The sequence below is a fragment of the Ciconia boyciana genome, chromosome 2 (assembly GCF_034638445.1).
Source record: "Ciconia boyciana chromosome 2, ASM3463844v1, whole genome shotgun sequence".
Lineage (NCBI taxonomy): Eukaryota > Metazoa > Chordata > Aves > Ciconiiformes > Ciconiidae > Ciconia > Ciconia boyciana.
In genome coordinates, this window is record NC_132935.1 from 27743910 (window position 1) to 27766058 (window position 22149).

A 22149-nucleotide genomic window follows, 5' to 3' on the forward strand; every position below is an offset into this window, starting at 1 on the left:
CAATTACTAAGAGTACTGCTCATATGGTTCTCATTCATTATGGACATCCCTTTAGAGGCAGACTGTAACAAGCTCTGTGGCATTTTACATATTGACCGAAAGAGGTGTGGAAATAGAAGAGCGAAAGGAATCGGTATTGATCACCTCTTGGAGGAGAGGCTGAGGAATAAGGAAGAAAAATGTATTTTGGTAACCCTTCAAGCGTACTGCAAGTTCATGCAGATTTGGTGTAGGGTCAGGCCTGTATCATTCTTGGTTAAAAAAAGGGGTTTGCTGTAATAAATTGAGATTTGAGGAAGTGAGATTTGCATATTCTTAACTGTTTTCCAGCGAGGTTTGAAATGATGATTCAAGAAGGAGGAATATGTTTTACCTTTCAAAGTCCATTGCCCTTTCCAGCTTATTGATACATCTTTTATCTTCTGGGGGTTAATGCAGTATTCTGTCTTCTATAAGTCATTCAGAAGCATCTCTAAAATTTAGCTTTGTACTCTTTCAGTTCTAATGCTCTATTAGAATTTTCTTCATGTGCTTCTAATCCACTTCTCCAAGCCTTGGGAGCCCTCCTGTGCATCTTGGGTGCAGATTCTTGTAGTCCCCCCTTTCTCTGATTCCTCCAGCAATGCTGGGTTCACTGTCTTACTCTGCTCCTGCTTTGAAACCACATCCTGCTAAAGGAGTAATCTCCCGGTTTAGTGATACAGGGCCTTTCCCCTTCCTTCTTTCAGATGTCTCCTTACTATGTGTTCTGTGAGTCATGCAAACACACATGACTCAAATAGTCTTCCTGCCGCAAGATTACAGTTTGGAAAATGTGTGCACTTGTATCATACAAAAATACAGCCATAATTTTATTCTTGCTTCTCAACTGTGCGTTCCAAATATATTCTGCTGGCCTTTTTAAGCCAGGGCAGCAAGCATGTGTACAGAGCCTTGAATTTTCATTGTGGCTATTTTATAATCCAAATGAATGCCAGCTCCTTTGACTTTCCTATATGTGACTTCCCCGGATCATTCCTCGAATTTTTAAGAGAATCTTTTTTTTAAGGATTTTGCGCCTTGCAGAGCACCAGCTACATCATTCATGGCTAGCAAATACAAATTAACATTTATTGTTTTAATTTTATTTTTCCAGTCCATTTCACCACATAATTGTTGATTGCGTAATTATATCTGCTAGCTTTGCACGCACTTACTTGTATTCTGGTTAGGAGAAAGTTTGCTAACTGAAGTTTAGAAGAGGTCATTTTCTGTGCACAGTGTTACTGTTTCTTTTGGCTTCTTTCTTTGCTTGGAACTGTACAAGGTACATTATTTTTGACTTTTTTAACTATAAGCACTACAATGTACAAAAATGATCTTTAAAAAAAACAGGGGTGTGATAACCTTGTTCTTTTTGAGAAGGAGTCAGGGTTTGTATCAGTTTTGAAAGTACACACCGAGAAATACTGAGTGAACCATAAGGACTTTGGGAGTTACTAACATGGTAAAGCAAGCTGAAAGATGCTCATTAAAGCAGCCTTGGTTATGTCTGTAAAAGAAAGGGTATAATTAGATGTCCAGCGAGGTCAGATGGCACTGTCATTGAATAGCTTTGAAAGTCATCGGTTTTCTTCTCGGAAACTGGTTTGCAACAGAATTTATTGTGTCTTTGGACTTGGTGTTTTTAGTTTTCATTTGTCCGCTGGCAGAGGGAGGGAGGGCAGTGATAAAACTCAGTTTCTGGAACTCAGGTGGTCCCCATTGGGTTGAGTTCATCCTTCCACGGCATGCAGGATCTCATCACTGTAGGCTTCTGAAAGAGAAAGAGCTTCTGTCAATCTCATTCATATTAGATCTTGGAAGTAATTTAAATTACTTTATTGAGGTCAATATTTGATTATTTTACACTGAGATAGCCATTAGACTGCATCTCATCTTCAGAAACAAAGGCGGGGTCCTTTGCAATTATTAAAGGCGATCTGTGCTGTAATGAATGTATATTTTACTTTTCTGAATTCCTAATAGTCAATGTCTGCACTTTATTTTCCCTTTGCAAATGGAGGGGAAGCGAGACGGTGGCCTCTCTGGGAATACTATTTGTTGACTCTTGTTAAATTTTTAAAGTATGTTGAAGAATGCTCTTCTTTTTGTTGTGTTAATTTCCTTACATCTCTCTCTACATTATTCTCTGTGGTTGTAAAAGCAAATCTGTATTTGAGTTTTCTATATTTAATAAGCAAGGCTGCTGCACAGGAGATGACTCTGTGCATGAAACTGTCATTGAGAGCTTGGTATGAAAGCAGAGTCTTCAGAGCACGTATAGCAAGTTCTCTGCTGTCTGAGGCAGAGCCCATGTTGCAGTCTTTCTTTGCCCTCTTCAGACTCCTTTGTGCAGGCAGAACCACGTCTTGTGGAATAAAGGTAGGACTTGCATGGTTGCTTCTCAGGACAGCTGACCAGCCAGGCTTCTTCCTCTGACATGTCAATTGGCAGAGTAGTAATTTCCAATTCCTTTCATTTTGAGGAAGGAAAGCAATGGTGTTTAATCTTCAGAGACCAGCAGAAACAGAATTCTTTAGTTTATGCTGCCTTAAAGATTTTGCTTCAAACTGCTCTTGAGAGTCTGTAGAAACTCCAAAGATAAAAATATTAGCTACATTTCAGGTATTGACCGGCAGCCCTCCGTAGAGCCACAAGAGAAATGATATACTCTTTCCTTAGTTAACTTCTTTGTTCTTTCAGAAAGAGCTTCGTGGATGCTGCCAAATATCTTGTGTTTTCTTGAAGGAATACAGAAAGTCATGATGCCTTGATTTCATCCTGACACCAGCAAATATGATTGCACAGTTTTGTCTGGGGCATTGGTTCAAGACAGTCGTGAAAGAATGAGTGTCTATTACTTAATCACCAGGAATGCTTAGTAGTTTTGTCACAAGTGGTTTTCTTTTTGGAGGCTGTAAGTGTCTTTGCTGTCTTGACACACTAGATAGAGAATAGATGCCTTGATGAATTGCCCAATGGGGATTCTGCTGCAGAAATTGATGCTTGCTAAATCAAAATCAGAGCCTTTTTTTTGTCTCCTTTGGTCATTACAGTAAAGCTACTGGTTTTTAAATATGTCTGCTTACAAGTCTGGGATATGCACACATTGCTGCATGCAATTGCTAGGTTTTGGAGGGCTTTTTGCCATGAAATAATATGATGATGCAGATGTTCTGATACTGTTCTTTAAAACAGTTGATTGCAGATCTGATGGTGAAAGATGATCAGCAGCTAGCATATATCATCGTCTTCTGATCCAAACAGGTTCCTTTGGGAGTCAGCTGTACTGTTTCAGTATGTTGTAATTAAATTGAGTGCTGTTTAGGTGTCAGAAATTACTTTATAATGCAGGATAATGGACTTAAATAGACTTATTTGCACAATGCAAATCACAATCTAGCAAATTACCCTTAAAGGCTATATATTAAGAAACAAAACAAGCCCCCCAATATTCAGTAGGAAGAGAAAAAGGAAAAAAAATTTACTGATTCCTGACTCAGTCCCTAAGATATCCGTGCATTAGAGTCTATCTAGACTTAATAGGTGCTAGAATAATGCCTGGTTTTTTGCGAATAACAGTCTGTAAAGTGCTTTGTTTGAAAGAAAAAGGTAATTATTTTTTATTTTAGTTAGGATTGGATGGGTGGGGGGAAATCCCTGTCAACCAGACCTTTAATACTTGGGAAAAATCCTTCTTATACATGCAACGGATAACTCACGTAACTAGCTCTTATGAGGTTTTGAGCAATGTTAATTCCCAGAAAAGTTCGTGTGAGTTGTGAATACTCAGCATCTTGCAGAATTAGACTGTATTTATGAGAAAGCTAATGTTGTTAGGAAAATAATAGATTTACATGCATAGTGAGAGCTGTTTGTAAATCAGCAGGTGGTTTCTAAAATATCAGAAATTAGCAAAATGTTTACTGATGTGATTTCTTTCTGAAAAACAAACGTGTTTAAAAACACTTGAACATGAAAACTTCAAATGCGAAAAGCTGATTTGCTTTTCTTCAGCCATTGCAGGTCTTTCTTGTGGTTCGAATGCACAGACTCTTCATTTTCAGTCTTGAGGACCTCATTTTATCTTTTGAATGGCCCAGAAGGAGGGGGGAAAAAATAATTTTCTTGCAAACTATGTATTTCAGTAGGAGGCATACTTCTATGAACAGGTAGGAAAAATTCAGGTAATAAAAGAAAATCTGTTTTAGTTTTGTATGTGTATGCACATACTTTCATACAGAATACTATATTACATTTCTCTTTAGTCATATAAAACCTGCTTGGGATTGAATTCATTAGTGATGCAAAGCAGTATTAAAATACTACACTTCTTTAGAATCATACGTACAGGTCCAAGCAATTCTTTGGTCATAAAAGTCAAAGAATGTCACATCTCTAATTAAAAAAAAAAAAAACCAAAAAAACAACCAAACAAAACCCAAACCAAAATCCTGTAAACTGATTTGCCTGTGTGCCATTTTCATACTCTGATTTAAAATTAAACTCTGCCCCCCACCCTATAAATGGCTGTTGAATTGTGTACGTCTTCTCTGAAAAGGTTTCCAGTGTGGTGAAAAAAGGACTTTGGTTCAAAGCTCTTTAATCCAGTTTCCTCTGTTTTATTTGGTTACACAGAAAATCTTACCCCTCGCCACTGCCCCCCCAATTCTTCATTGGCTACTAAGACTGAGGGGGAAACCTCTGCCGCGCTACTTATACATCATTTAAAACAATTGTGCTAGCTTTAAACCTGAAGTCTTTCTTCATCTATCATTTATCTCATGATGTTATCTTTTGTACTCGGTACCCTTCAGTAAGCACAGCCTGACACGTCTTGTGGCCTTTACCTTCTGCGATAAAAAAGATTGAAAAGATGCTTGGCACCACCTGGTGAAGATGAGGCAACCCTGGAGAACTGTGCTTCAGGAGCAGGTGACTGATGCTAAGAAATGTGCCAGTCTAGGGACACAGCTGAAGGGTTGTAGTAGGGAAGGGGGAGGGGAAGGGAAGAAAAAAAAAAGAGCAGGAACATTAATACATCTTCCTGAGGTTTGATGGGACATATACTGCCTACTGTTCCATCTGGTGCTTATGATAGCATGGCATATTAGCATGCTGCAAGTTCATAATGTATTCAGGGCGAGAAAACACCACTTGCATACCAATTGAGGCGTCCTCTTTCTCGGAGCTGCCTCTGAATTTCAATGATGTTTATGCCTCCTAAGCCATGACTGAACGGAGCGTTTCCGTTCGTGGAGGAATAACAGCAGTGAGGGACCCTGGCTCATGTGGGTTTTCTTTCTCCTCTCTTTTTATTTTGCTTGGGGTTTTATGGCTCTTTTCTTCCTGCTCTCTCCTCCCAATTTATTTTGTTCGGGGAAGCTTAAAGCCAGGTTGAGGTTTTGGACTAGCTAATTACACAGCTTCTGTTAATACCACATTAACTTCTTCTTAAGGTTGTAGCCTATTGTCTTCTTGTTTATCTCAAAATGCTTAAATGTTCTTTTTATGACATTTTGATGAAATTACTCTAAAAGCGGTGTCATGAAGCATTTAAAAAATAGCACGTTGCAATTCTGCTTTATATTCAGATTTCCTGTATTGCTAAATTAAAGAACAAACAATACCCTGAATTCCACATTTCATGGTAAATTATTTGGGCCCTGCGCCTTCAAAGACTCAATTTTAACTTCAAGTGTGCTACCATAATAGGATAAGTATCTGAAGTTGAGCAGGTATGTAAGTCTTTGTAGGAGTGAGGTCTTTTTATCGATCCCTTCCAGGAAATGTACTGATATGTTCGTTTTATTTCTCCCTACCCTGTCCTCTTTGAAGCTCTGCTGAGATTGACACTTGACTGGAGACAATCTCAAAACTGCGCCGTAGAAACTCTCAACTGCACATTTTGTTTCTGAACTTGTCAAAGATTGTGATCCTTTTATGGCTCAGTGCTGTGAATCGCTCTGCAGCCCTCCTTCCAGTAGGTTTTGAAAGTGTGAAGTTTACATACAGGGTAGGGTATTTGATGTGGGATTTTCAAGCGTCTGGAGTAATACGTGAGTACTAGTCACATTTGCCTTTGTTGGTGACTGTGCTTCTAAACTGCTTCACGTGTTCTGAAAGTCCTACCCCAAAAAAGGAGACTAAGCTTGCTGCTTGAAGAGGGAAGAGTATTGAAACAGTTACCTCTAGTTCAGACCAGCTTAATGAACACATTTGGTATCTAGTCCTCTACCTGCACAGCTGGACTCTTGCTCCTGCCCAGAACCGGCTGTGGTTTGAGGCTTTAGCCTAATCTTTAATGCATATGACTGTCATGCTAATATAACTTTAATAAAAATGTACTAGGTAGCACTTTGAACTCCTTCATTCTAATTTAGTATTAATCCACTTGATTACTAGAAAAGAAAAGATCTTCCTATAGTTCTGATCCTTTCTTTCAAATACACCCAGCCGTGACTTTTATAAATATATATTTTTCAGGCAGTCATTTAGCCACTCTTGCAGAGATAAGAAATGAAAAATGCATTAGTCATCTTGACAAAGAATAAATTGACTTCTTCTGGTTCACTATCTGAATATCTGTTGTCTGATGGCTTAAGAACATTCCTTGTTTATTGATAGTGCATTTAGACCTAGATATTAATGTCTTGGCTTAAATGCTAATTTTTTTTTTTTCTTAATACATTCAGGAAGGCTAATGTTACTGAATAGGAATGTGGAGGAGGTCGTGTGGGTAATTCAAGCAAGTTTAGTCAGCACTTACAAGATTCTTGAAATGTTTCTTGATGTCCTACAGAACTGTTAACATCTGCACGGCTTGTGAGAAGAGCCACATTTATTACAGCTGTATGCTAGCTAGAATGCAAAAGAAAAGGGGGGGGATCAGAGTTAAGAATGAAGCAGCTGGCTTTCAGTACAGAGATTTATCATTTTACTCTCATTGCATCAGCTTCTTTGAGATGGCAGGTTGAAGGCTTGGGAGTTTAGCTATCAGTAGATACAGTCCAACAAAATACACACGGTTTAAAAGAAAACAAAGCTTTTAGGTAAATAATCACAAGTGAGGTTCAGCGTTTCGAGGAGCTGTTCCAGTAGGACATAACATGATGCAGAGCATGTGTTCAAAGTCTACATTTGAGACAGTAAAAAAAAAAAGAGAAAGTTAGATTGTTTTAAACAATAATAAGAAGAAACAGAAGAAGTGGGGGAGTAATAAATGAGAAGGCTGCTGGCTCCCTGCAGAACCAAGGAGGTCATACAGTTCCTTGTCCCCATTCTTGTCAGGGTTTGGGGTTCCTGGAGGAAAGGAAGGTATGTCGAGAGACGTCTGAGATCCCAGGCCTCACTGAATGGTGTAATAGTATCTCAGTGTGTTTGTTTCACCTCTTCTTTTCTCTCTTTTTGTGCTAGAAGAGAAAATGAGGGAAGAACAATCAGTATCAGAATCCCATTTTCTGTTTCACTCCTTCCTGTAAAAAAATCACACACATGTTTCCAGAATCAGGTTGTTTTTGTCCAAGTTTGGGTACTCGCTCACCCATTTCTTTCTCAGCCATTGAGACAGATTTAAAGCCAAGCTATGCCAATATCATAGCTATTTGTGAGTTGTCACAATCGTTGTTCGTTTCAATTAAGATCAAAGATTTTATAGTTTTGTTTTCTAATTAATCTATTTGATATGAATGAAAGCTGGTATTTCTCTTGTTTCCTCTGGCTAATGTAGCTTGGTATGCTTGCTCTTACTTTTTTCCCCTGCACTTTTTAAGTGAACCGATTCTGGTTTTGCTCAGTTAACTTCTTTACAATGTGCCCAAGCCATTCACAGTGGGAGTGCCAGGATCTGTTTCTGTGTCTCCTACTGTTTCTTAACAACCTCAGCAACTGAGGAAGCTGCACATCTACGCTCCTGTCCCTTATTGCTCTCCTTAAATGGTGGTTCCGAACCATTTTCTAATATTTTCTAATACAAAACCTGTTGCGTGCTCACTTATAGCGAAAGCACTAACAGCTACCCATTAAGAAACAAGGCCAGTTAGGACGGTTGTGATGAAGAGCATCCTCCTGTGGCAGAAACTCTTCAAAAGAGTTGGTTGAGGTATCTTTATCTACTCACACGTTTCTGCTGTCCATACTGTTGATCTATAGCAGATGTCCACTCTGATAACCTACTATGCTTTTTATCCCTTCCATCTAACCTTAGACTTTTTGCTGTTACACTCATCATCATTTAATTATAGCACATGGCATTGTAAGAGCTCTGACATATAATTACTGCCTCCTCTTCTTTCCATTCTCCTGACACCAGAGCACAGGCAAAAGCAAATTTTTTAACATTTCAGTGTGAAAATGACTGCATTTGATTCATTAGTGTTCACCACCTCATACCTTCTGAAGCGGTAGGTTTAGTTTCTGAAAGTTTATTTCCACTTAGTCTTGTGGAAACACATTTTATCTTAATTTTGTGCAGATTGTTGGCATTGAACAGAATTATGTGCAAAACCGAGTAGGTCTGTAAGTCAGAGCTCATAATCACCTTTGGAAATGACCTGTTAAGTTTCTAATAGATCATTTGTATGCACAGTTACTGAAGCTACTTGCTCTGTTGCAATAATTATGAAAAAGATAATGGATAGGAACTCATTTGGGGACAATTATTCTTGTTAACTGTTTAGCATTTCATCCAGGTACTCCTATTTTCCCTTTTTTTTAAAATTTTCCTTTCATAATTCCAGAATTTGCCTTGGATAGTTGTTGCAATTCAGCAACAGTTCTTTATTTCTTCAGATCCCAAGCAGTTTAAAGCCTACCAGGTAACTACTGATGTGTTTTACATCTTCTGTTCCCAGTGAAGACCATAAAGAAACATGTCCTCACAGGAGATCCCAGTGCAGTCACTATCTCCCTATGCTTTTGAATTGTCTCTGCCATTGGGATTTAGCTTTCTTAATATGTATGTGGTGCCAGAAGGATGTTTATAAAGATCTGTGTGAGCTGCCCTAGTATTTTTTGCTTTTATTTCTGCCCTGCTTGCCATTTGATCTCTTTGACTGATTATAGGTATGAAGAAAATCTCAGTTTCTGTCTGGTTCTCTGTGTTTTGGTGCAAAAAAGAAATGGTGTTAAATTTTGGTGGGGTATTTTTCAACTTCACATATCATCACATGGCTATAGTTGTGTGAGCACCATCTGGGCTCCTATGACTGGATATAGTGTGCGATTTTAGGCATGCCGCTGTCTGATGTGCTGCCTGCTGCAATTTCGCTGCTTTTCGAGTATTTCATATGGAAAGCCATCTCCAAAATGGGGGGTGGGTGTAAGTTAAGGGAGGGGGGGAAACATCTGACTTGTTTGGCTGGGGTAGATAACGTGACAACAGGAGGCACTGAAACTGGTCTTCTGTTGCAGCCAGTACTGCCCAGTTATTCTTTTGAGGAAGAAACGTTTCTAGCCAAAATTTAGAGAGAAATACTTAATATTATGTTTGTTACTGTGGAAACGGAATAGTACATAGTGATGTATACGTACACAGTATGGTAAGCTTTCCTTCCTGTACCGCACGGCTGAGGTTAACTTTTGATGCTGGAAGGAACTTTTCTTCAAGCCTCTCTCTCCCTTTGGCTTTCCGAGTACCTTGCCCTGAATTTCGAGTGTTCCGCGTGGAAAGGCAGCCTTTCCCCGGGCGGCTGCACAATATGGGCTCCCTCTCGTGGCCACCGGTCGCCTGCCAGCGCGCCCGGCCGCCCCGCCGCCCTCCGCCCCGGCGGCCGCCCCTCCGCCGCCCTCCGCCCGCCCGTCTCGCCGCGTCCGCCGGCCCCGACACGCCAGTGCCGCCGGCGAACGCCGCCGGTGCGTCCTGGGGCTGCGGAGACCCCAGGGGAAGAGGCTGCCCCGCTGCCCCCTCAGCCACCCTCTGCCCCGCCGCAGGGTTTCTTTCCTCCCGTGGCATCTTCTGCCCTTCCTCATAAACGTGGCTCCTCTCCTGGTTAATCGGCTCCGCAGTGAAGCAAAGTCTGTCTATCCAAGTGGACCCAAAGCCCCAAATGTAGGGTGTTTCCATATCGCGGAGAGAGTTAAATCTGCTTTTCTTAAGGGTAGCATGTACAAGAAAACTTACCATGTTGCCGAGGGTTAAGTGCATCCGCGTTGAACATTCAGAGTTCAGACGCATCGGACTTCTTTACTTTGTCAATATTTCTCTTGCACTTGTAGCATTGAGTGGTTTCTCTCTGGTGTCTGACTTCTCGCCCTGCAGTTTCCCCTCCATTTAACACTCCCTTCAGTGTAATTGAAGACTATTTCTTTCTTACAATTTTCTAAAGCAGAATGTAAAAAAAAACAAACAAACAAAAAAAACCCCAAAACCACAACCCCAAAAACCAAATCACAGTAAGTATTTTTATATACAAAATCAAGTAAGTAAAACTTGATTAAATATGTGTATAAGTGCATGCACGCACGCACACGCAAGCACGTGCCCACACATATGCACATATATAGAAGCAAGCCATGGAAGCTGTACTGATCCACATAGGTCAATATTAAATTGCTGTGTTGGAATAGCGGATTTAGCTGGCTTGATGAAAATGAGGTTCTATAAATCTAAAAACCTTTGGTTTTACGTATTTGTTGGGAAAAAAAGGAATACATATAATTTGAATCTGCTGGGCATGAAATGAAGCATGTTTTGTACAACTGTCAAGCATGGCAATGCTATGATACATTAAATTGTTTTAATATTTCACTTATTTTCTGTGGTTTCTGTAATAATTAATGATTTTTTTCAATTCAGGCTTCAGCTGTATTTTGTTGTTGTTTTTTGAGGTCTGATATTTAAAATTCAAAACAAAGGGAAGATACTTTTAAAGAAGGAAGTTTTAAGTTTTATTGTGCAAGACTAAGACTGCTGTGATGCTTTAAGGTCTAGAAACGTTGCATGTAATTGTGTGCCCTGTGAGCGGTCTCATTAGTTTACCTCCAGCTGTTTGCAGTACCTACAGTTAAGCACATATTTCGGAGTCTTTCTGGGGCTGGGGACTGCCCAGCTAACCCAGCACCTCTCTTCCTGGGTGAGCTAACCTGATTTCTGTGGCAATGTGAATTTGTATGAATTTGCTGGCTTCAGAAGGGGGTTTAATCTGGTTTTACATTTGTCAGGCTCGTTTTACATGAGATACACAAGTTTCCTCCTTTCCCTCTTCCTTTACATGTTTATATTGTTTCATACTAACATTTAAGTATGCATGTGACATATTAGGCAAGACAATTGATTTGAAATATGTTTTTGTTTTTGCTAATGGTAACATTTGTTTTGCTTGTGAGCTTCTTTGCCAGTAAGTAATATTACCTCATCTAAGAAAGTATTTGAGGTGGAAGGTCTTAATTTCGTGTGAAGTTTCTGAGACTCTCTTTCCCCCCTCCCACCTTCCCACTGCTGCTTTCAGGTGGGATCCAGTGCCCCAAATAAAAGACAGTTGATGTGATGTGCAGCGTCGAGGAAGAGCTGACTTGTAACTAATAATGAGTATTTTCTCACACTCTGTCTAGACAGTCAGTCATGTAAACACAAGATGTCTTTAATGGCATCGTCTGATGATGTGATATGAGTCTTCCAAAGTGTATATTTCCACAAATGCTGAAGTACTGATTAGGGTAATAAATTGCACTACTTGGAATTATACACTGACAATCTTGGAGATAGGGGAGAGCCCTATAGCTTCACTTTCCTGTTGCTGGGAGCGGCAGTAACAGCGGCAGCACCTGAGCGAGGGTTTCTGGGAGAAATATGTTTCAGTCTATATTTTTCATTGGTGGATTAATACCTGTCTTGGCTGGCAGAATAGAAACCAAGGAGTTAGTATGCCTGGCAGCTGAGTATCACCGATTCGCATGTACACCAGCCACGCTGCTAGAGTACTCTGAATGTCTCTGGTTCTCATGAGGCAAAGGACCTAGATCTATATGGGACTATTTATACCATCTGACTTAGCAGCCTTAGGAGTTAATAAATTAGAGGCTCTAACTCTTCTTTTCACTGATTATATGGGGAGTCTAGTCTGCTAGTTTAGCTGTCTGCATTAGATGGCAGAAATTAGCAGCCTTCCTCGGACTGGGCTGGTACTTTTGCTGGAGAGGGTGTTTGGCTGCCCATGCTTTCTGTCTTAGGGGCAAGGTCTTGCTCCCCAGGCCTGCTCATCTGGCCTACAGAACAAACTTTTCATGGTTTGAAATATCACTGGGAGGGATTGGGTTCCTGGATGGGTAAAACGGCACAATCTGATAGAGCGGGGATTTGGGAGCTTGCTCCACGAGGTGAGGAGCAGTCTGTCCCAGACTGGCCAACACCACTCCACACCTTAGAGGATCTTGACTTATCCGTGACAAATTCCACAGTTTAAAAACAAGCAAAGCCAGATGTATATCTATTACCTTCTCAGTAGTCCCTATGTCATCCTTTCAGATGTATAACCGTGGAAAATATTACCGCCTGCACCCATGTTTGATTCTTTTTGAGCCTAAAGGACTTCTGGCATGTTTTATAAATACAAGCGATGCGTTTTAAAAGTACAGCCATAATAACTTTTTCACTGGCAGAGAAATTTAATACCTAAAGTTGCCCTGAATCTAAATAAGTTATTTTAGATTGTCTAGTCTGTATTGGAGACTTCAGTTCTAGTTAAATCTAATGGAGTACTGGTATCAGTACTCTCGTAGGACTTTTTTAAAATGGGTTCAACTATGCTTTACGCTTTGTGTAAGCACATTAAAAATAAAGGAGCTCGTATTTATTTTGCTTCGGACTTTTAGCTGTGTGTAACAAACTATTTACTGTTAATTTAGGACTATACAAACTTTGGATTAAAACTATAAATATGCTTCTGGAGAGCAAGTTTGGAAATTTTAATTGGCGTTGGGAGAGAAAATGTTCTTACTTCTGGTGGGAAGGACGTGTGCTATGTGTGGTTGAGTATGTAAGAGCATACAAACAATACCAATTCAATGCTGATGGCATTTGAGTTTCTTAAATGTCAGTCTAACTTCATCTGTAGTTTGCCAGGTAACATGCAATCCTGACAAGGGTAGGTCTTCCAGAGAAGATGGTACAAAAAGGAAACGAATTACTGGTTGGGGAGCCTTTGGGAAGCCGCATCCGAAAACAGCCCAGTGGTTTCCTCTATAAGTATAGGAGAAGTGAAGGGAGCGATTGCTAATGTGGAGGGGTTGTCACCTCCGTAGCTGGTCGGGGAGGCCAGGGAGTGGGTTTGGCCGGCGATTGCGTTGATTGTTCCTCAGTTCTTCACCCTGGAGGTGCTGGGCACCTCTTCTTCACTTCACTCGGGCCTCAACATTCCGTGAGCTGGTTTTGGAATAGCAGTAATAGTTCCTGTGACGTGAAAGACAACCACTCAAAACGCGCATTTCTTAGTTTGGTAGCTTGTCAACAAAATGAAGTAGAAAAGATACAGAAAACAATATAAACAGGAAAATAGTATTTCGATGTTTGTGGGACTATTTGCTTATTAACTGCATTAGTTATGCATACATAGGGGCGTCTTCATGATGCTTGGTGGGATATTTAGAATAAATCTGCATTGTCTTCGCCTTCATTACAGGCCAATTGGTATGTATTGAGCCATGACAAGGGAACTTGTAGACTTTATTTTCTGGGGGCTTATGGAAACTTAGGACAGCTGCCTCACTTTGGCCCTTATTTTGCTTGTCTGTTCTTGCTACAGTATTTCATAACCCATTATGGTGGTAGGAGATCTAGATTCAGAATGTATTCTTCTTCCCTGCGTTCCTTTGTATGTTCAAGTGATTTTACATGGTAAAATTTGCAAAACCAGGAAGGGGGAAGGAGAAAAGAGGCATTTTAAAAAAGGTCCAATTCTGTCAGGAGTCAATTTTTAATTATTAAATAACTGAAAGTGAATTTATGATAGTTTTGAAACTGTCAAAACATGTCAGATTATTAAATGAGAGGAGAAAGATTATTTTTCTAATTTTTTTTCTTCCTCTTAAATGAAATTATATGGTAAGACAAGTTTATTTCTTTCAGGAGAAAATAATATGTCCAAGCAAAGCCAAGCCATAACATTTTTGTCTCAACTCTGAGACTGAACTCATGCATTGCTTATTTCATAATGTGTGTAACTATCTGGCCTTCAGCTGCTAAGCGATGAGCGTGGGACATGTTTTTTTGCCAGTCAGAACCTCTCACCCTAGAGAACTGAAATGAAAGAGAGTGCTTCTGTGTTTTTGGTTCGTTGTCATGATGGTAGGACCAGTCAAGGCCATTATGGATGAAGAACATGACACAAAGCATTGTCCGTCATTCACCTACTTTACATCTTCCACAAGCTCTTCCTACCAAAACTGGGAGACAGTAGCACAAAAATCCCTTTCAGCTTTTGGGAGAGAGAGTGGAGATGGCATTATTCTCAAGGCTTTTTTTAGCACATCTGAAGAAAGCTCTGATAACTTGGCCTGAGATGACTTCAGTGAACTCCCAGGATGCAGAACTTCTTCTAGCTCCTGCATATTAAATGAGAAGAAATGGGTAGACTGGGTGTGCCATCATTTATTCTGAAGAATAGCTGGTGATATGAAATGTTCAACTGTCTGAGCAGAGGAGAACCAAGATAAGACTGCAGCAAAGTTGTGATGCTGCTTTTGCAAGAGGGTCATCTTCAGTATGTGAGTTTCATACCTGGTGTGCTAAAGGGGCAGTGAAACGTTATGTCGTCTTGAAAACTTTGCTGTGCATGCCCGTCACTTGCCCCACACACATTCTCGTTCTTGGTGGATAAAGCTTGCAGGGGTAATGTTTTGTGACAAAAGGTGGAGTCTGAGTGAGCTGCTTTCTGATACCGCCCTTCTGCAAATCACCTAGGGAGTAAAAGTTCTCCACTGGGGAACTGGAAGCTGGGTGATGTTTTCTTTCTAGGCCAATAACATGATTGCATCTGGTGCTGACAGAAGGTTACGTCTATATTATGCCTGTTTGAGATCAGTTGTTTATAGCACAAAAACATCCACTGTGTTTAGGTCCGTGTTTATTCCTTAAGAAAAAGTCAAAAGGGCCAAGAGACAAATGGACTGGTCTCAAACAAGTCCCAGGCATGCTTGGCTGGGAGAGGGTCTGCAGCGGTGTCGTCCAAATGTTGTGTTTTATGGCTGCATCATGGGACTTCCAGGTTTCCCCAGGTGTGCAGTGCACGGGGTGGGTAGGCTTTACTCTATATATCAGGCTTATACTGTGCATTCTTGAACGAGTCCTTTTCAACCAAGGCAGATACCTTGCAATATTGTCCTGCTCGGCGTAGTGGCAGGTCTGAGAGTCAGGAGCTGTGGGTCTCCACAAACACTGCCTTGTAACAGTGCTGCGTGGCTTGGCCAAATCTGAAGGAGGGAAGGTTCTTTACTGACTGTAGCGTGATAGCATTATGGATGAAAGAGCTATGTAATTTTTCCTCTGAGGTGGACCTGTGGGTTTCTGTCTCCCAGTCCGTCACTACTGTGACTCACAACCTGTAGTTACCTGCTTGCAAATGCCATGCTATCCCTCTCAAAATAATCAAAATTAGTCCAATGCCATCTAGGTAACCATCATCAGTATTAAATCCCACAGATTTAGGTCTCCGTTCATATAATTTGGGTGGTGGAGGCAGGTTCTAATCCTGTATGTCATATGCAGGGTTTGTTCGTTCTGTGAGTTTAAAGGAAACAAGACAATGGGCTCTTTTAATTTGGCAGTTTTTATTTTTAACATGTTGGCACAGAAGTAGTAAGTACTGTACAATCAGTATAGAGCGTCTTTTAAGAATCTTTCATGGCTGAATATACATCTGGAACTGTTTGCACTAACTAAAAGTAAAATAAATGCCACAGCGTATTATACCATACTTTTTTTCATTTAAAAAAGGAAATTGAAAACACACCACTCCTAGAAATGCTTGACATTGAATTGGCTATTGAAAGGGTATCAGTAAAGTATTTATATATTCCATATTTTGTTCCATACATCAGCTTTCCTTGATGCGTTAGACTTGGAAGGGTGCCACGTGAGCTGAAATGTTGCCATATATGAAAGACCGCCTTGTTTTAAAAATGGACTAAATCTTTTAGGGTAGAGGAAGTAAATCAGTTTGAATACATGCACATCTCTCTTTGCCCCTGCTCCTGCACATTTTACTTTGTCTGTTCGCTATTTGTCTTCAGAAGCTGGCTGTGCTCACAGTAAATATCAGTGTTCACCTAACAGCTAAATATAGTGATAAAAATAACTCCTACCATAAAAACTGAATGAATGACAAGAACAGTATAGTTTCATGAACCAAGAAATCCACAGAAGAAATATCATAATTTAAAGTTGGTTTTACAACATTCTTTAATTTAAAACGGAGCAAAATACTTCTGTGGTAAAATCACAGTTCTTCACTCTATACTGTAAAAGAGATTCAAGAATGTATATTTCAAAATGTTTGGGTTTTTTTTTTTAAATAAAAAATATAATCCAAAGCAAATGCAATAGATCTCTGCATACTTGAAACATATTTTCTGAATTTATTCTAAGTCTCTCACTGCACCAGAGGGTTGTGTGTATGGATTAGGACTAGACCATTATTTCACCATCTATCTCCATCCTGAATTGATTGTGGTGAACACTGCAGAATGAATTGCAGATGTCTCCTTTTCCCTCCGGTTTGGAAGACCTCTGGTTTCAGCCCCATTTGATCCGAACTGGGCTAAGGAGTGCAAGTCTGTCACTGGTTAGAGGGATTTGGTGGAAGAAATCTTTACACCTGAAAGAAGTTACTCTCTCTGTATACACAGGCTGTGCTCTGAAATGTGTGATGCTGTGGGATATTGCCTGTATGAAACTTTCTGGTGTGTCCCTGCTAATTCAGGATTATTGTTTGAAATGACAGAGTCTAACAGGAAAAAAAAAATCAAAACTAGTTTTGCAAATGGGGAGTTTGATTTGACACAAAAGCATAAAAATGTTTTTGAATTCAAGAAATTAAGTGATTTTAAGACATGATTTTCCTTAAAGTTCTTCCAAATTTCAGGCAAAGTTAAATGTATATAGTCCTGTATTATAAAACCAGAGCAAATGCACATGAAATCTTACAGGGGCAGGATTTCACATGTGAAAAATACAGTTTTTCCTCTTGAGGGCTTCTTTCTTCCCCTCCCAAACCCTCACCACCTCTGAATGTACAGATAGCAGAATATCCACAGAGAGTTTGTACGAAAAATGTCTGTACATAAAAGCCCTCATGGAATAACATGGTTTAGAGGAAACTTGGCTCATGAATATGATTTAAATACCGTTTTGCCTTTAGCTTTCATATCATCAGGCTGTTTTTCAACAATTAGAGTAAAAAGTGTTGTGTGTTTGTTTGGTTTTAAATTAGGAAAAAAAAAATTATTTGTAGAAGCTGGAGTTCTAGGCTAAATAACGCTTTTATCAGCAGCGGCTCTGCTTTGTGCTCCGTCACCACTCCACGCCCTGAGGGGTCTTCCTCTTAAAAACAGAGCTGCTGAAGTTCTCTGGGGTTGTGGGTGGTGGGACAGAGGTGGGCGCAGAGCCGCCGAAGGCAGGTGCTCCCAGCCTCGTAGCTCCCTTGGAGGTTAGGGAACCAGCTGTAGAGGCAAGGAACAGGTAAGTAGTAGCAGTGAGAGCAGGACGGCTCCTGCAGGAGTTTTGCTATTAAAGAGGGTGGAAAGGTGGGATGTAAAGGCTGCGATGGAGCAGGCTGGTCTCCTGGGCAGTGTGTTGGTGGTGACGTCTTCCAAGCACATGGAAGAGCTTTGCATTTTGCGTTGTACTTTTTCAAAAGCCTTCCTCCCCCCGGCCCCGGACAGTCTCTGCTCTGAAAAGATAATCTTGGACCCTGGTTAGAAGTGTTTTGAGGTGTGCTTGGAAGGAGCCTAATATCTCCTTACAGAAGGCAGGGCTAGGGAACTTACAGACAACCAGAGATAAATCTGCCTGCGATCATACAGTAGCAGGGTGGGGTTTAGGGCTTTGCAAGGGGGAGAGAAAGGTTAAGCAAAGGTAAGTGTGTGGAGGGTTTGTTTTTTTTTTTACACCTAAGAGGTCCAAAGAAAGCTAATTAGGAAAATCAAGCCTAACGTCATTAGATTTGTATGAGAAGTACAGGGGCCTGTGGATAATTTCAGTGATCTGCAAACCAGGTAGCAGACACTGTTTGAGGGAGTAAAAACCAGCTGGATCGCGGTAGAATGGCAATCTGAAATTGGAGGGCAAAACCAACACGCTATTTCCCACTACCATGTACAATTTAAGTAACAAAACATTGCCAGCTTTTTGGGAAAGCCTCCCCCCCTCCAATCTGAGCACGTTTCTGAGCAAACCTGAACTTTGAAATGCAGCAAAGGAGGGGAGCAGGAGCCGTGCGGTTGGTTACAGCCTCGGGATCACTTTTAGTTATCAACAGCTGAATTGGAGGATACAGGCTGTGCCTGCTCGCTGCAAGCAGCAGACTGTTAGAGGAGTTCGATTTCTCTCACTCCTTCTTCCACCCACCTCCATCTCCTCTGTGCCTGTGTCTGCGCTCCCACATGCTTCAAATCTGTGTACCTGGACTGCCTTCCTTAACAGTTCAATGTGAGTGTTAGCAGAATGAAAACCAGATGGACCAGCCGTTCCCACTGTTATCTCCCCACCAGCTCTGGCAAGCCTCCCTTTCTCTCTCCTTTCTTGGCATGGCAGAAATATTTGCCTTTATTTAGGAGGGCTTGGGCTCACTGCTGTGCCTCTTTCCCTCTGTTGCAACATGAGCTGAAAGCTATTTATTCCCTTGTTGCTGAGGTTGGTTGAGGTGAGTGCAAGATGAATTCGGCTATTAAGGAAGCAATTAACATCTCAAGACGAGTTTTCATCGTTCTTTATATTAAATGAATGGCTTGTTGAAGATATAGATTTAACTGTTTTAGTATAGCGATATAGAAAGGAAATTTGTATAGAATATGTTTAAAAACTTGCTTTTGTTTTCCAGCGTGTAATAATTTACTGTTGCTTGATTTGCAAATCAAACCTCACTTGTCCGTGTAACAGCCTTAATATTTAAGCTAATCATTTTGGATACTGTTCCCTACACAGCTGACATTTACTAACCTTAGATCAACACTACAGATCCTATAATACTGTATCTGTATTCCCCCCATCCTGTTCTGGGGGTGTTTCACTGCTCATCTTCCCCAAATTATCTTTAAATTCTATATGAAATTACTCCCTTTCCCTGAGAACTGAAGCATTGTTTGTAGGCACTTCTACAAAGAGTGAAGATGGCTCCTATAATTGCAGTACCCGACACGCTGCGTCTGTGGGACATACTTCATCAGCTTCCTCAGTTTCAGGCAGCTAAAGCTTGGTATCTGTAGTGCATTGTTAATTTTTGTGGTTTTTTTGTTTTAAACTTTCTGATAATTAAGTGTTCTGATAATTAAGTGTTTTGAGGCTCTTTTAAACATACCCTTCCTTTGTTAAATGTGTGCATTGCATTTATGTTCTCTTAGTGTCTCTCAGGTATGATTTTAGGTATGATTTTTTTGGTTGAAGTTTGTATGTTGTTAGTAAGAAGAAGGAAAGCACGTCACAAAGTGGAGTGACAGAATTTATAGAACGTGACGGACTTTGCTATTGTCTTGAATTAAAACCACAGATGTACATGCTTACCTATTAGCAGCGACACTTACTTGCTTTGCAAAATAGTTTAATGGAGCTCAGGAAGACTTGTGTAGGACAGTGTATAAAATAAATAACCCCGACTCCCCAGAGAAGGGATGGAAGAATTTAACTGATGCCTACTAAAAGCTAAACTTAATCTTACTCATCTTTACTCAAGATGGCTCGCTAAACTCCTGGCATGAGTAAGGAAGCCTTAATTTTGCTTTCAGTTGGTAAATGTTGTCATGTTTTGCCCGTTCTTGATAAATGAAACATAAGGGTTTGGGTGGGTTTTTTAGAATTTTAACGTAGAGGTGTCCAAAAAGATGTTGGAAAAAGGAGATACTTCTATAGCTTCTATATCAAATATCTTCATCTTTAGATCTTTAGTTGCAAGAGAACTGTTAAGGTTTTCTGCCTGTTTTTGCCTTTTGTTTGTTTTGTTTTCTTGGGGAGGTATGTTTCTACTTATCCTGCAGGTTTTGGATGTTAAAGTTGTTCTTAATGAATGTGTGAAGGTGCAAACTTAGATGCTTTTTTAAAAAAAAATGGTATGTATGTGTGACGATTGACTTACCATTTTGGCATGTTGTGTTCATTTTTCTGATGAATGTAAGAATATCCAGAGGCAGGGTGGTAAAGTGATCCAGCAGGCGTGCGGTATTGAACATAAGTATCTCTCCACGATTACAAAGAGAAGCGATGGAGAGAATGGCAAGTGTTACAAAAAAGAGACACGAAGAGAGCTGGCTTCAACCAATATCCTACCCAATATCTCACCTGTACTGAAGAGCTTCAGGTTTTAGTTCTGCAAGAGCTGTCGTAAGGGGATTTATTACCTTCCTGTCTCTTCGTCTGTTTTTTTCTTCCTGGCTAACATGAGAGTCTTGAAGGGAGGTTGCCTTATTGCAGCTCCAGGAGTGCTTGGGAGGTAGCATCTGCACATGCTAGAAATAAAACCAAAAGATAATGCAGCACCGCTACGAATGAGGTCTTACCATCTGTGTTACACCTTCTTAAGTAAGGTTTAGATGATGTAATTTGGGAAGAGCACGCTGGAGTAGATAATCAGGTGTAATCTTTTGCAGCAGATGCTGAAATGGCTCACTTCTTGTATTAGCTTCTGAGTTTTTGTCAGAGGGGGTGTGCTTGGGGAAATAAACTGGTGTGTTCCTGTGGTGTGTGTTGCAGATCGCACTGAGAAGCATTCCACAATGCCAGACTCACCTGTGGATGTGAAGACACAATCCAGGCTGACGCCTCCAACCATGCCACCTCCTCCCACTACCCAAGGAGCTCCAAGAACCAGTTCATTCACGCCCACAACGTGTAATTAGACTTATTTTCTTCCTTTTTCTTCCATATTCTTTCAATTCTGTATGTAAGAACCCAAAATATGTGAAGGGAAACCTGCATGACATGGCGGGAGCAGCATTTGGTTGTACTGTGATAAAGTAATTAAACAAAACTAAGATCACAACAGATTAATGCTTCTTTAAGGTACTGAGACATTCAGCTCAGAGTTGTGTTATTTCATTGACAACTTGGCCGGAGCGTAAAAGAACAGTGAGCACTGGTTTCCCATGTACTTAATGCTCAGACCAGTCCTTCTGCGAGAAGTACAGAAAACCTTCTTCTCCTCTTTTATGCCATTCTGTTGTTTAAAGGATCCCATTCCCTTTTGATTAGAAACTTCGGGGGTTTTGTTTGTTTCTGTTTTTAAAGTGGGGGTAATTCATAAAGAAGATACTTATCTTCATCCCACTTAGGATTGAATGAAGAATTCTGATTTCAGTGCTATATAATGTCTAGTTAATATTGATATAAAACAAAAAATAAAGGCCTTTTAATGTTTTATCTAGAGATTTCTAGTCTGTGACCACTTCTCTAAATCACTTGGGGCTGCATCTATGTCTCAGTTTATTGATGTAAAGACACAGGAGACTACTAGTCTTGATGGAATTACTCTGCATTCGTATCAGTGTAACTGAGATTTGAATCTGTCATGTTGTCTGGACTATTCTTTTCACAGCCATGAAATGATCCACATTTCGCTTACCAAGATTTAGCTGCAAATTTTTTGGTCTCTTTTATACTGCCTTGTAATAGTATAAACATGAGAATGTGTTTACATTTCACATTTTAAATAAAACATTTTTAGAACAGTAGAATACATATGCCTAAACTGAATGAAGGCAGCATCTTCTATTTGTCTTGCCTATGTCTGTTTAGTCCCTTTCTGTCTTTTAAATGCCTTATTTAAGATTCACCTCTATGCAGAAGGCCAGCTGGAGGCCTTTGTACTACTTATCTCAGGGAACCCTGTCCTGACGATTTACATCGAACTTAAAGAGTGAGGAGGATTTGTGCCAGCTATTTGCATAAACTCAAATTTAACCCAGTGACCCTGATCCTGCAAAGATTTG

At 40.3% G+C, this 22149-nt stretch overlaps 1 protein-coding gene across 5 annotated transcripts in view; it reads left to right on the forward strand.

The window, feature by feature from the left end:
- The window catches only part of RUNX1T1 (RUNX1 partner transcriptional co-repressor 1), a 117424-nt gene that overhangs the window by 42745 nt on the left and 52530 nt on the right, over positions 1-22149 (forward strand). For 3 of the 5 annotated variants that reach the window (XM_072852231.1, XM_072852233.1, XM_072852232.1), the window contains one exon: positions 20915-21052. The exons of 1 other annotated variant lie outside the window; for it this stretch is intronic. In XM_072852231.1, coding sequence (XP_072708332.1) covers positions 20915-21052 — 138 coding nt within the window. Of the gene's footprint in view, positions 1-4038; positions 4194-4838; positions 4957-20914; positions 21053-22149 lie in introns of all 5 variants that reach the window. One more of the 5 variants, XM_072852234.1, reaches the window with a different exon arrangement.